The sequence below is a fragment of the Elaeis guineensis genome, chromosome 1 (genome assembly GCF_000442705.2).
Source record: "Elaeis guineensis isolate ETL-2024a chromosome 1, EG11, whole genome shotgun sequence".
Lineage (NCBI taxonomy): Eukaryota > Viridiplantae > Streptophyta > Magnoliopsida > Arecales > Arecaceae > Elaeis > Elaeis guineensis.
In genome coordinates this window covers 30568696-30583534 of record NC_025993.2, presented here as the reverse complement: position 1 = coordinate 30583534, position 14839 = coordinate 30568696, and the positions used below count along the sequence as shown (strand labels likewise).

Genomic DNA, 14839 nt, shown 5'->3' with positions numbered 1-14839 from the left:
ATCTAATAGGAAAATCTGGGCCTCGACATTTGGGTGGCTTTTTCCTTTCTCGTTCGAAGTTGCATAAACTGTTTATACGACAACATACACTGACGTTCCACACTCCGTCTCGTTTTATTGTATTTTATTTTATTTGTGGGTACACACTCTGTCTCCTTAATTGTTAATTTTCAAGGCCACAGGCTTATGGTGGGCAAACGCATGGTCCTGCAATCCCCACAGGCGCCCTGCACAGCTGTTTGGACCAAAGAAGAATAGTCTCACCTGCTCGCCCGATTATAGTTCTTAAAAAATATAAAAACTAATAATATTATAATAATAAAAAAAAAAAAACTGCCCAGAATAGTATGCACACTAATATTGGGAAAGCATTATGGGCTAGCATTTAGGTTACAACTGACAACCAAAAAAAGGAAAAGAAAAGAAAAGAAAGTACTTAACGAAAGAGCCCTTAACTAGCTCCATTATTTGCAGAAATCCTCCATGTACAACATAATGATATATGACCCTGTGAACACTTCGACAAAACGGATACTACAGACATCAAATTGAGATAAAACAGAAACAGGTGAAGTTGTATTCAGATGAACTTCATTCAAGCGGCACCGTTATTTTAGTTACTCCTTCCTAGCCATCTGACTGCATGCCTCTCAGCAAGTTCAGGAGGGAAAGAAACAGATTGAGGATGTCTAGGTAGAGAACAACTGATGCCCATATGTACTCATCATAGTTGTAGCGCTTTATCAAGTTGTCCGTGTCGTAGACCAGAAAAGCTGAGAAGATGATAGCCCCGAGCCCACCAAAGATAGCAACCGATGTAGACCCAAGTGGAAAGAGTATCTGCAGTAATAAACATTCACAAGCATGGTTGTCAAAATAACAGCCCCCAGGTTCAAGCCAGAGAACGGTAATACATAACTATTAAGTGTCGCATTTAGAACTCTATCAACTATCGCATGCAGAAGCCTTGGCAGTCAGAGAAAGATAATCACTAAACGAATTAAGGGCATGAAGAAACAAATGGTCCTAGTTTTTTCCCCTTTCTTTTCTCTTTTTTCTGATGTAGTCTTTTCAGCTATCAGAAAGGGAAACAATCACTTTAGTAGAGTGAGAAGCTGGAGAAGCATAAATTCCTGGACTATTATTTTGAAGTGGCTTTCCGTATTTTATGAACAATAAGTTGCAAAAGGTGTTATTCCCTGAAGAGAATATTAGCTCCACAGTGCTGGTTAAAACTTGACAACAAAATCCTTACATGACTTTGTTAAGTACAAGTGCAACCAGAGGGGCAAACACATCAAGCTGCCAGCGAGCTGCTCGATCTCTACTCAAGTCCAAGCTCTACTCGATTCGGCTATTCGGCTACTGTCAAACTTGAACAGCTCGCATAGTTTTTTGAGTTAAGCTGGAGTAGCAAGATACTTAGTTCGAAGGCTCACAAGCCTATTCGAGTTTGTATGTATATATATTTAATAATATTATTTTTCTTTTATTTATATATATATATATATATATATATATATATATATATATATATATATATATATATATATATATATATATATATATAATATGAGCAAGCATAGGTGAAAAGTCAAGCTCGAGTATGGCTCGTGGACATTCGAGCCGAGTCAATCTTGAATATTATCTTTCTTTCATCAGTTCAAGCTCGAGCTTGAGATTTAAGTCTCAATCGTTCTCGAGTCAAATTTTAAGCCCAAGTATTTTGAATCGAATCAAGCTCAAACCTCTATCTATTTGATGTGGCTTGACTCAATTGCACCCCAAGTACAACTACAGTTTGCTAGCGAACTTGCACGGTATTTTTTTTCCCAAGTATACACCTACTCAATACTTTGAACATTCTGGATAATCAAAGAGCTGCTTCAGGTTGTCCATAATATTTTCCACATGCCTTTTTGGGTTTTGTGTAAATCATGAAACAAGATTTATAAAAAAGTAATATAGTTAATATTATATATTACCTCTAAAGCATTATAAAAACCATTATCCCTCCATTTCTTAAAAGATTAAAACAATTCCTCATTTCAGTTTTCCACAGTGTGGCCTAACAAATGCCCTAAAATACAAGCACTACCCACAGACTGCCATTTATATGGGCGGGATTACAAGCTGATGTGTGATGCATGGAGGCAGCTGCCTGCAGTTCACAGGCATGCAGAATTTACTGAGAAATGCTGCCATTCAGCACTGTGCGTAAAAACCTGCACAAAAGGGTGGTTTGTGGCTGTTTGATTGTCCTTTTTATTAGCAACTAAATACAAGATGATCATATCAAGTGTTGTTTGAGTGTTCTCTACTTAGGAGACTTGATTTTTGCTTTTCCTTCACAATATTTTTGCTCGTTTCCTTCTAGTCTTCATCATCTTCACTCTTACTTTTTTTTTTTTTGAACTGAGCATGTCCCAATGCAAGGAAGAGCATTTATAATGATAAACAAGACCCTATGTGGAAAGTTGAGTTGGGTCCTTGTGCCAATTATGAGAAGGATACATTCATCAAAGTGTTATATGATCATTATGGTTATTGTAAGCATGTTCAGAATGCAAGATCATCCAGTCGAGAAACTCATAAGAATGTATTTAATTATTTGTATTGAGCACCTAGTTTCTACAATAACCATAGAAAATTGTTGTAATTTTCTCATTATCATAATCATGCTTATATTTAACATTTTTAGAGTTCATTCACCTTCTCCTATAGTCAGACTGTGTTACTCCTATGAATGCATTGGAGGAAAATTGTACTCATGAAACCCAGGTGTAGTCTGCTTTGAGATTCAGGTACCACCTCTCCAGTTTCCAATTTCAATTAATCTGATAGATGGCATAAAGTTCAAAGCAAAGGATCCAAAGAACTCATAAAGCAACGCAACCAAATTCTAATTCACTAGTAGATACTACAATGACCTATAAGGACTCAAGCTCTAAACTACCTAGATTCTACTAACCAACCAATGGATTGTCGTCAGACATGTATTAACAGCCTGGCCAGTACTCCGTACTTGTTGAGCCCTCAATTCCTTGCATGTTTTTCTATAGAGATGCAGTTTTGTAAAAAGGAATCATAATGCAAACCAAAGCTCAAATCATCTACTACACATCAACCTTCTATATTTATTTCCAGAGAACCAGATTACCAGATCTTACCGACATAGTTAAGCACCGAGAGTATAATTATGAGGTACTCTTCCAAGTTTTACTCAATAATATAAACATTTGATATATCACATCATGCATAACGTTTCACAGTTCTATTCAGGATTATATTGGTTTCAGAAAGAAGTGTTGAAAGACCCTAAGATTTGAAGATACTTGCCAAAACTGGGAGCAAAGTGCTCGCACGGCAAAGTGGATATCTTAAAAACAATTTATGTAAGGAAGAATTTAAGAAGTGGGTGCATGTTTGAGAATCCAAGAAGAACCGAAGCACAGATGTTCCTTAGGTAGAAAATACCAGCTATTAAGGGATTGAAACTTGGTTTCAGTTTTAGCTTTGGTCAATGAAAGCAACCGTTAATGTCAGCAATTTTGACAATTCCAATTGATGTTTCAGGGTCTCAACCAGAAAAACAATAAGAAAGGAAAATTTATAATAATAAAAAATAACTCAAGCCAAAAAGACCGAAGATATATCGCAGACTACTGTTGTGAACATTTGAATCAAATATGCATTTGGGAGATTAAGAAGTTTACAAAATTGTTAAAGTTTATTGTAAAAAAGACAAAAAGCTCATGAAAAAACATATAATATTAAACCACTCTTAAAAACAGATTGAACAGTTCCAGATCACCAAACAAAATTGCAGACGTTGATCAAAATGTACCTGGATAAAACTTGTAAGAAGAAGAACAAGAAGACCAGCGAATAAAATTGGTCCAAGATAGCTAAAGTCCTTGCCCTTCTTTGAAGCCCAGAAAGTATATCCAGTTAAGGATGCAACAACAGCGGAAGTTAAAATCAATGCCTCAAGCACAATTCTTCCTGGAAAAAAAATATTTTTGTAAAACAAAAAAAAAAAGAATGAGTGGAATGTAGATCTCAGCAAGCACTAGACCAGAATAATATCAATATGTCTACAAAGCAAGCAATTTTCACCTTGGGTATTTGCACAAGCCACACCCACGCTCAGGCTTAGGCATAAAGTGAACAGCCCCAGAAATAAGAAATTCAGTGGGTGCTTTTGTTGATAAAGATACAGTGGGAACATTACTGCAAAGTACAGCCTTCGGTTAGTGCATCACCATTGGTAGCATAAGAAAAAGAAACCTTAAGTTCCATTTCTTTAATATGAAAACCGCAAAAGAATGTCCAGAAGAGTCATTTATCATATAATTTCCTCCATGCAATATCAAAAAGTGAAAACAAGACTACAATAGAAGCTCCTAAGAGAGCAGGAAAAAAAAAATGCTTAAAACAAAAGTAGCAATGGATTTTATACATTATGAATGCAATTGAGGCATGGTCTGTGATATTGTTGCTGAAAGCTGTACCACGATAAAGCACTAAGAGATCTTGGAACAGCAGAAAGAAGATTATCTAGTCTCCAGTACAATATAATGTTGAATTATATTGTTCCATAAAAAATCGGGCATGATCCAGAAGGGACTCCAGCCCAGCCTGCTCAACCAAGCAAGCCGGTTGGCCCAATTACTTGATTAGAGAAGGCCAGCAGTCTGTACCCTTGGAAATGCATTCTTTTATGTTTATCTTGTAATGAACAAAATGCACGCAGCAAGATTCAACAATTTGGAAAGTATGTCTTTCTCCAGAAACCACACCTGTCAACTACTCATACTTTGTAGACAAGACATAGAGCAGCATTAATATGAAAATAACTGGAAAATAAATATTTGTTTCCGATTAAGGTTCCAAATTCATGCTAACCAAAAGAAGCAATCAGATAATAGAGATCACGTGCTCCATGGATTTTCCATCTCCCACCAACCGGAAGCCTCTCTTGCCACTATCAATACGGTTCACAAGGTCCTCCATCATATCTTAAATATGCTTTTCACTATTGTCATAGGAGTGTACACCCAAGAAAAACCTGGTGTCATATAGCTATGACAATATTGGAAATAACAAAACTTTTATTTACATTCTCTCAGAAACTGATGTAAAACATATGTTTTCTTAGCTAGTGGCAAGCATTGTTTATAATAATTCATGTGATCTCCCCGAATCCTGCTTTTCACTTGCATGGCAATTATGTTTTTGTCCTCTCATTTTCTTCTCTACTCTTTCCATTGTTAATTTTCAGATGAGATTAGTTGGTAAAACCATCAAATATATTTTCAGTGAAACAGAATAATATAATTTTAGGTATGAAATCTTCTTCTTCCAACTCTATTCATATTAACTAACATAATATTTTATCTTATGTGTCAAACACTTCCTCTACTTGATGTTCAACATGGCACACATACAATGCAATTTCACAATCACAAACAAACTTTTTATTTTCAAATACTTACATGCTTTGGCTCTTTGCCACCTAAAGAATCCTGCTAGAACTGAGTGATTTTTCCCAGAATTATTTATTTATTAAGCTGTCCACCAACACATGGAACTTAATTACTCCTTTAATCAGATATAGCCTAAAAGTTTCCATCTCAGCCCTATTATTATCAACAATTTAAAAAAAAAAAAATTACAATCAACCAATATATTCCCTTGTTGCATGATTAGGATCAATGCCCATAGTCTAGAGGCTGTTACATGTTACAAAAAATCAAATTGCCATCAAAATATCTTTCTCTTCTCCATGCAGATAAATGAACAAGCCTCCCATTAGCCTTAATTATAGAAACCAAAGGAAGTCAAAAGACTAACCAAACAAGGCAAAAACTATATTAATTTATGGTAAATCCTAGATCTCATTGCACAGTTAACCCTCTAAACAGGCATTCAAATTGACAAGCAAAACAACACTAATCTAACAGAGCAAACCAACCTAAACCCAGAAAAAATGCTAGACTAAAATTCAGATGAAAAGAGAAAGGAGATGCAATGAAGATGGGGCATCATACCACAGATGGGGAGAAGGGCAAGGCCAAAAGCAAGGCTAAAGCTACCCTTAACAAGTTCACCACTAACTGGGGCACAAAGAATGGCTGTGGCAGAGAACGTGGTGGTGAGAAGGATATGGATGGTGCATATGCCATAAACCTTGCAGACAAAGCTCCAAAGGAGCTCATTTATGTTGACAGCCAGTCCATGGTAGGGCCACCCCACCTCCAAGTCCCCCTTCTCTATGCTCATGTGCCTGTACATCTCCATCTTTCTACCCTTCCTTGCTTTAAGTTTCTTCTTTCACTCTACTCAATGGTAGGGGAGAAGAGGAGATGAGATCTTATCCATTTACTGTCACATGAACACCAAAAATATTACATGTTACAAATAGTTTTGGCTTGATTGCGAAACTGATGGCTGGATAGCTGGATGTGATTGGAAAATCTAGATGGTACAAGGTCCTTGTCAGTTATCATTGTTACAAGGGGTCATTGCCCACCAAGCTATACAAGAGTGATTCCTTTTAAGCCAAAAATTGCTTAACAAAAGATCACATCCTTAGGGAAGAAACAAGACAAGGGGGTCATACACACATATATCTATGGTCCCATGAATGCCAAAAGGATTGGCATCTTACAAAATAGATGCCCAAAAGACCAGCGTATTATAAAAAAATATTGGGTCATGAGACATAGTGGATGGATGGAAGGATAGATGGGTGATTAGAATTTATGAATTTAAGAGGTTGGTGTCATCACCCACAAATAGGATCCATGGACTATATGAAGATTTAAAAAAAAAAAAAAAAAAAACAATCGAATCCTTGTGCAACATCAAACCATTTGACACCTACAAATTTGGTTATATGCAAACAAGGTGGCATCACATTAAACCTCTGTTTAGTACGAAAAATGGATTGGAGAAAGGAAGGATAGAGAAGGATGGATGGATCTTTCATCCATTCTCCCATATGTTTGATGAAGCATGGAAGGATGTACGACATTTTTATTAAACTACACTTTGATAAAAAAAATTATTTTTATTATCAATTTATAACACTTATTTATATTAGAAAAGTAGCACAATATATAAACTTATGATCTTTATAATTTATAATTATATAAAAAATATATAAATAATTAATTTTAATTTAAGATTAAATAAATGATTTTATAAATTAATTATAAATGAATTATTTATTTAAATTAATTGTATGAGTAACTAACTAATTTATAATTTAATTTAAATATTTAATTAATTTCATACATATAGTAAACCAAAAATAATAAATATAAGTAGAAAAATAGAAACCAATTCTAATTATTTAATTATAATTATAAAAAATATGTACTAAAATTAAAATAATTATAAAATTTAATGGTATAAGATTAATAGTATAGATAATATATATATATATATATATATATATATATATATATATAATGAATGAAAAATTAAAGAAGTATTATATTTGGTCAAAAAAAAATAATGAGAGGTAATTTTATCAATACAAAAATCCATCCCTCACATGGTCCATCAATCTTTCCTTACGTCCTCCCAAATTATGTGCCAGAGTGGATGGGCAATCCCGTCTTTTCAGCCATCCTCTCTAAGACTTTTTGAACCATTACCAAAGTGAGCATGTCAAGAATTGCTCTTGAAATCAACTATTTACTTAAGGGAGTGTTTATTACCAAAGAAAAGTTCCTTGTGATTAGATAAAAAGTGTTTTAGAACTAAGCCAAGGTACCAACCAATTTTGGTATCTAAGTCATTGGTCATTGTTTCATAAGAAGACAATGTCAACCAGCCTTGCATATCGTGGAATTTCCCATCCCAACCCTAATTCAACCTGATATGCATGCCATGCGTGGGTATGTTGCAGTCACAAAAGAAGAAATTAAAAAGTTGCAATCAAGTGATTTACCCAAGACTATGAAGGAAAAGGAAAAAGATAAGTGCAGAAAAAGGAAACAGAAGTGTTTCCATCAATCCCAACTTTCCTATATCCTACTGAGGGGAAAAAAGGGAATAAGAAGAAGGCATAAGATGGGTTAGCATCGATCCCACTTCTCGTATCTTGCCAAAGTAGGGATAAAGGAAAGAGAAAAAGGCAAGAGCTAAGGCTTGGACATTTCTTGGTTGTTTCGATCACCAAACCTACCACCTTGCCATCTTTGAAGACAATTGAGGCATCATGTTGTTTCTCTTGTTCCATTTCTTTCTCCTGCTTTTCTTTTCTTCTCTATTTCTTAGCCCGGCAAAAGACGACCAACCAGGCCCTACCCTTTTTTGTCAGGGATCATTTACTTGCTACTTTCCGTTGTTATCAAGTGCTTCTTTTGTCTTCTTAACATAACACCCTCTATTCTTCCCCACTCCACCTACATACCTTTTTTCTTTACACAAAGATTTTGGATTAGACTATATGCTAAACGTTAAATCTTTGAGAAAAGAGTTTAAGGATTCAAAATCAATCACGAACACTATTAACCTTTTTTTGTGAGGCAAATGGCTTACGATTCATGCATGACAAGTATAAACACATCCAAGAGCATCAGAATACAGCCTTTCTCTAAGCTCTTGAAGATAGTCACCAACAGTTGTCCACAAGCAAGCAGAAGAATGGTGAGCCACATAAGAAGCCACTCAGCCTGCATACTCGTTGTCCTCCCTAAAAATGTGCGATGCTTTAAAATAACTCAAGCCATGCACCAAAAGTCAAGAAGTAGTGTATGAACATAAGTATAATTAAGGATGGTTATTGATCCAGCCTATGACTGTCTTTGAGACCCCTCCAACCAGATACATGTGGCATGAAGCTGCATGGTAGCATACACTAGCCCTTCCCAGACAGCTGTAAGCTCCACCATAGGAACATTAATGCACAAAAACCTTCTTGCCCGCTCCGCCAAAAGAATCCTTTTCCATTAGCACTCAATTATTTTACACCACTACAGATAACTATAAAGTAACAATCATTTTTTTGGTAGTCTCCAACCTATTCATCCAGTGCACAAATGAATAGATATAGTATTTTGCAAAGAAATAGCATCAAAAGGTATTGATATCATATCTTTCCGTGTTTTAAGATGAGCAGATGATAATCCACAATGTGGATTTTCGATTTGCATAACCTCTCACATATTTTAGTCATAGTATACCTACCAGTCAATGATGTCAAAGGCGCCAAAAGGCGCACCTCAGGCGCTCAGGAGAGGCGCCAAAAGGGTCATCGCGCCTTGATGCTTCAGGCGATGCCCTTCACTCAGGCGCCGCCTTTGGCACCTTTTAGGGCTTTTCTCAGTGAGACGAGGCGCTTATCTTTGGTGCCTCAGTGAACTCTATGATTTTTTTTTAATGGTTGAAGATAATACAATCTTTGGTGATGAGGATGAAGAATTGACGTGCGGGCCTGTAGCAAGGGCAGCAGATGTTGGAGAAGCAACTAAAAAAACTAGAAGCCAAGCCCAAAAAGCTAACTCCAGAGCAAAGTCAAAAACAGGGTCAAATTCAACTCCTAATATTGAAGAGATAGAGGCTGATTCGGATGAGACAGCAAATGTTGAAGGATATAAATCCAATGAAAGAGGAGAAGATGAAAATGATGACAACTATGGAAGTGGAATTGAATCTAATGATTTCATTGATGAACTTTAGGCTTTAGCACTATTTATATTTTTTGTTTCATTTATATGATTCCACTTTAGAGCTGTTTATATTTTCTGTTTTATTGATGAGACTTCATTAAAGAACTTTAGGGTTTGTTATGTTTTTTGTTTCATTCATGAATTTAGAACTGTCTATGACTTGTTATCATATACTTTATCTTGAACTAGTTGAGCATTTTATGTTTTATATATGTTTTATGCTTAAATTATTAATTATATGATAATTCATGTTACAATAGTTATCTTTAGTTGTTATTTATTTATATATCATATTTTCTACTTTTTTTCTCAATTCTAGCGCTTTATTTCACTCGAGTGAGCGCTTTTCTAGCACCTCTTGCCTCAAGGAGCTAGACCCCCTCAAGTGCCTTAAGGATGCCTTTCGCCTTTGACTGCCTTGCTACCAATCATACAAATGTATACCGACCATACTGACCCTCTTATAGGACATACCAATACTGTACTAGGATGGTACTGGTATGGAACCTAATATCGAGACAGCAAACTTTGATTTTAGTACATATATTTTTGTACTCTCTTAACGTATATGTTAGGTTTTTCAAAAGGCATAATATTTTATTTGTAGGTATTTATCAAACTATAAACAAAAACCAACTGCATGGATTTTTTTGGTTTATATGTTCCCATCACGGATTTTTGATCATTAAATATTTTCCCAAAAAATATGACTTCGAGCATGGGGTCCAATTCTTCCCCTTTCATTATCATTGTGCCCATATGTTTGAGTTATCTTGTATTACCTTCATGGATTCCTCAGGACGCTTGTTCACTGACACCCATTATCCATGTCTAGGTAGTAGTAACCATCAAAAAAACCAAAACCACTAACGAACCTCTTAACAAGCACTTTCCCCATTCAAATCCTCTGTGCCCTTGTCTATTGCCATTTTTACATATGAAAAATAGAATTTATTAACTTTATCCATACCAATAAATGCGATATCAAACAAAGACCTCCTTTCAAACAATTTTCTAACCTTACACTGAACCAACATAACTAATACTTTCCTTCTACTCTCACTTAATGCTTTAGTTCCTTTCCTAGATGCTTAAGCCTTATGACCACAACAACCCATTTATCAAGCCATATACCCATACATCAAACTTAATTAATCGCTTGATTTGAGCACAATGTTGCATCCTTCCATTTCAAGTCCAACAACGCCCATGCAAAACAATGAGGTATCAAAAAATGATGAAATGTTGCAAACAAATGACGTAAGCAATGTACCAACATCCTATAATGAAGAAAAAGCAAGCCATAATATAACTCCATGCATAATAAGAAAGATAGTAAGGAATTATGACAAGAATGTTGAAAGCATAAAACATAAAAGGATGATGCACGAACACTTGGAGCTATAAAGAGTGTTTTGGACAAGGGCTACTAATTTAAAAGAGCAAATACTCAATGTAGATAGCATAAGGAAATGCTTAGTCATTCTTGATATAAAGAGACTTGCTTAGCATGCTAGACATAGCCAACCAAGATAATGCCACCAAGTCCATGAACCAACTTCAAGGAAGGAGTTAGATGATGAGCAATAACAAGAACCCCAAAAGGCAGCCACAAAAAATTACAAGACCATTTCATCAGAAGTAAAGAATTCTCGAGCAAAAATTGCAATATTGGTTAAAGCAAGGATAAAGTGAGAAGTTAACTAAAAGTTAAACAACAAAGCACAACAATTTCTATGTCATGTATCAGGCACAGAAGGTGGAAGCTCGGTTGAAGGTAGCCAATGTGAACCCTACAACAGATAAAACGTCAACTTATAAAGAAATAAAGATAAAGTCTCCGCTAGGTGCCTGATACTGTAACAAACCGGGAATTAAATGCCGAATATTGGAACATGAAACCAAAGAATCGATTTTCTGAACCAATTTCAAGAAAATCAAAGATCATAATGGATAAACCAGAGCTCATTGCACGAAAACTCGAAACCAACGATTTTTTAATGGAACCATGGGCCCATCAGAACCCTAATTTTAAACATAAAGCACGAACCCAAGCCCTAACAAGTCAAACACGCCTCCTGGACACAGCCCCAGCCCTAGCTCTAATTCAACAACGTATAATGCAACAAAGCTTGCCTCATCGTATGATCTGTAACAAACCCCATAACTTAGATGGGAGCCATGCATTTCGAAAATCAAAAACCCCATCCAAACATCTCCTTGCATCCGATCTATCTACATCGAACTAAGACTACAAACAGACTAATCAGACAACAGAAAAAATAAAACAAAACTTCAACTAAGTTTATGACGAAACCAAGATCCACCCGAACCCTAGCTTACAAATCAAGAATAAAAGATCCATGCTTCCACATCAAGAACAAAAGAATATACAAACCCACAAGAAGAAGAACACGAAAAGACAAAAGATTAGATCAACGGGGAAAGAATTGCGGAAAGGAAAGGGAAGACAGGGAGGGTCATACAGAAAAGCGGGAGGAGGGCCAAGCCGAGCGCGAGGCCGGAGTTGCCGGTGAGCAGCTTATTAATGGAGGCATTGAGGACGGTAGCACCAGAGACGACGGTGGTGAGGAGGAGCTGAGCGGCGAGGATGCCGTACACCTTGCGGACGAAGCCCCACCGGAGCTCGTTTTCGCCGCGGGAGAGGCCCGGGTACAGCGTCCCGGCCTCCAAGTCCCCTCCCGCCGCCTTCTCCACGCTCGCGTACCCGTACATCTTTCCTTACCCTCTTCCCTTCTTCTCCTCCTCCCCTTCCTTCCCGTTTCTCCTCTGCTCGGTTTCTTCTTTTCTGGGAATGGGAGAGGTAATGGGGTCAATGCGGTCAATATATCGTGTGCTTAGAGGACATTGGAAATATCGTCAGAACCGATGGATGGTGGACGGGCGGATGTGATTGAACGACAAAATTTGGAGGAGTTGTGGGGTGCTCATCGCACTCAGGGTGTCAGCGGGGCCCACGATATTCCCTGGTGTCTACCAAGAAATTTCTTGCAACAAATACTGCCGTAAAATTGCAAATTGTTCTGAGAAATATATTAAGCTTGCACGTGGACCCGCACGAGCTGCTCCACTGTCCTAAGTCTTTTGATACTTCCATTGCTACGGTCACAAATCAAATTGTGGGTCCAAAGACCTCAACATTTTCTCCTTCACCGGGACATCATTGAACACAGCCCCCTTTCTTCTCGTTTGATGGGCAACAGAAATGACTTTTGAAAAGCAAACGCAAATGGATTAACTTTTTTGGTGCACTACTCCGAACTATGCTGCTAACGTTTGCAAGTAAACATTTTTTTACCTTGTCTACTCTACCAAATGCTTTGTGAAGGAGTTCGAAGCTTCCTTTAATGCCTTTACAAGAGCAACTATTTCAAACATAGCTTCATCTAGTCCTCGATAAATAGCTCTTTTTTCTCTTTTTCTTTAGTTAAAGAGAATCCGATTCTCATTCCGATTGTACAAAAGAATAGGAATGTTTTAATCCCTACTCTCTCTTAACATTCAAACTCCCTTTTGATTCCCATTCTAATTTTGATCGTAAACCAAATGCCTCCTTAATTCTTTAAATTACTCTTTTTTATATTATGTAACCCTATTTCCTCCTCTGCTCTTAGTGCATCTTTTTTAACAAGCTCTCCTATATCTAAAAAGCCCAAGAGGGCTTTCATTTAGATGTATCATATGTCAAAGTTCTTTTTTGTTAGTTTGCGAACCAATGGCTCAAAAGGGCTGATAGAAATGTGGATAGCTGGAGCAACAGAGGATGCAGTGGAGGCGGAGGTGGTTGGGGGAAGATGAGGGAGGGCAAAGGATTTGGGGAAGGGAGAGGCGGAGAAGGGGGAAGAAGCCAGATTGTCATGGTGGACTAGAGTATCATAAAAGAGACTTGGAGCTGCCAGGCATGTAGCTATCATCAAATAGCAGGATTGATAGATCAAAGTAAAGAGCATTGATGATTAAGGATTTTGAAGGAAGGGAACTAGAGAAGAAGAAATCGAGGGAATCAAGATTTAAGGTCAGGGGTTGGTATAGAAACTTATTAATAATCCAAAAATAAGATCTAAGAGGTAAAAATTCAATCTAACAATTCAAACGATGAGTCGGAGATGTCTATAGCTCCGTATCATCGAATGAAATATGTAAGAACAATCTGTTCGAGAATCGGAGTAGTATATCGAAATATACGTCTTTGTATTGATATATGCACTTTCGCATCGAACTTTATTAATAATATTTTATTTTTCTTCGTTACAGGATGCTGGGACATTTGGTTCTCATTCATCAGCTGCTGGAGAGGACGTACAGGAGCAGGAGAAAGATGAGGAGGACGACAATAGAGGATGAGGAGGTAAGTCTATTAATAATTTTTTTTACTTATTTTAAATTTTTATATTTAGAAGCTTCACATATTTAGGCTTGAATTCGAATCTAAAGGATAATAATTCAATCTAATCATCCAATTGATAGATCAGGGGTATCTATAGCTCCGTATCATCGAATAAAATATATAGGAATAATCTGTTTGAGAATCGAATGAGTGCATTAAAAAATATACCTTCGTATCAAAAAATATGCCTCTGTATCGAAATTTATTAATAATATTTTATTTTTCATTTCAGGATGCTGAGACATTCGGTTCTCATCCACCGACTACTAAAAAGGAGCAAGAGGATGAGAAGGAGGACGACAAGGAGGATCTGACTTGATTTTCTTTTGTTTTGATGTATTGTATTTTTTTAATACTGCTTGTAAAATTATATAATTTATATTTTTAATATAATATAATTAATTTTTATTTGTGATTATCATATTATCTTTGAATTTAATTATAACAGATGTTATAAATCATAATTGATTGTGATTAATTAAAATAAATTTTAAAAAAATATTATTATAATTTTTTTAAAAAATAAAATTAACTATTACCGACGGTATTAGCTGTTGTTAATATTTATTAGCGACGGCATTAGCAACAAAAAAGCAATCGCTAATTTTTTTGATTTTTTTTAAAATTTGATTTAAGAATAAAAAATATACAGCGACAGAAATTAGCCATCATAAATATCATTGATAATAGTTATTATTAGCGATAGCTAAAAAAACCATCGCTAATAGTGGCAATTAGTGACTAG

General features: G+C 36.1%; 1 protein-coding gene across 1 annotated transcript; it reads right to left on the bottom strand.

Moving 5' to 3' along the window:
* Positions 1 to 350: 350 nt before the first annotated feature.
* LOC105032857 (BI1-like protein) lies at positions 351 to 12515 on the bottom strand. The gene is made up of 4 exons (XM_010907437.3): positions 12173 to 12515; positions 4120 to 4233; positions 3848 to 4005; positions 351 to 840 (listed from the first exon to the last, which is right to left on the bottom strand). Exons 1-4 carry the CDS (start codon positions 12420 to 12422, stop codon positions 628 to 630), a joined length of 735 nt encoding a protein of 244 aa, XP_010905739.1. The 5' UTR covers positions 12423 to 12515; the 3' UTR covers positions 351 to 627.
* Between the last annotated feature and the right edge of the window lie 2324 nt (positions 12516 to 14839).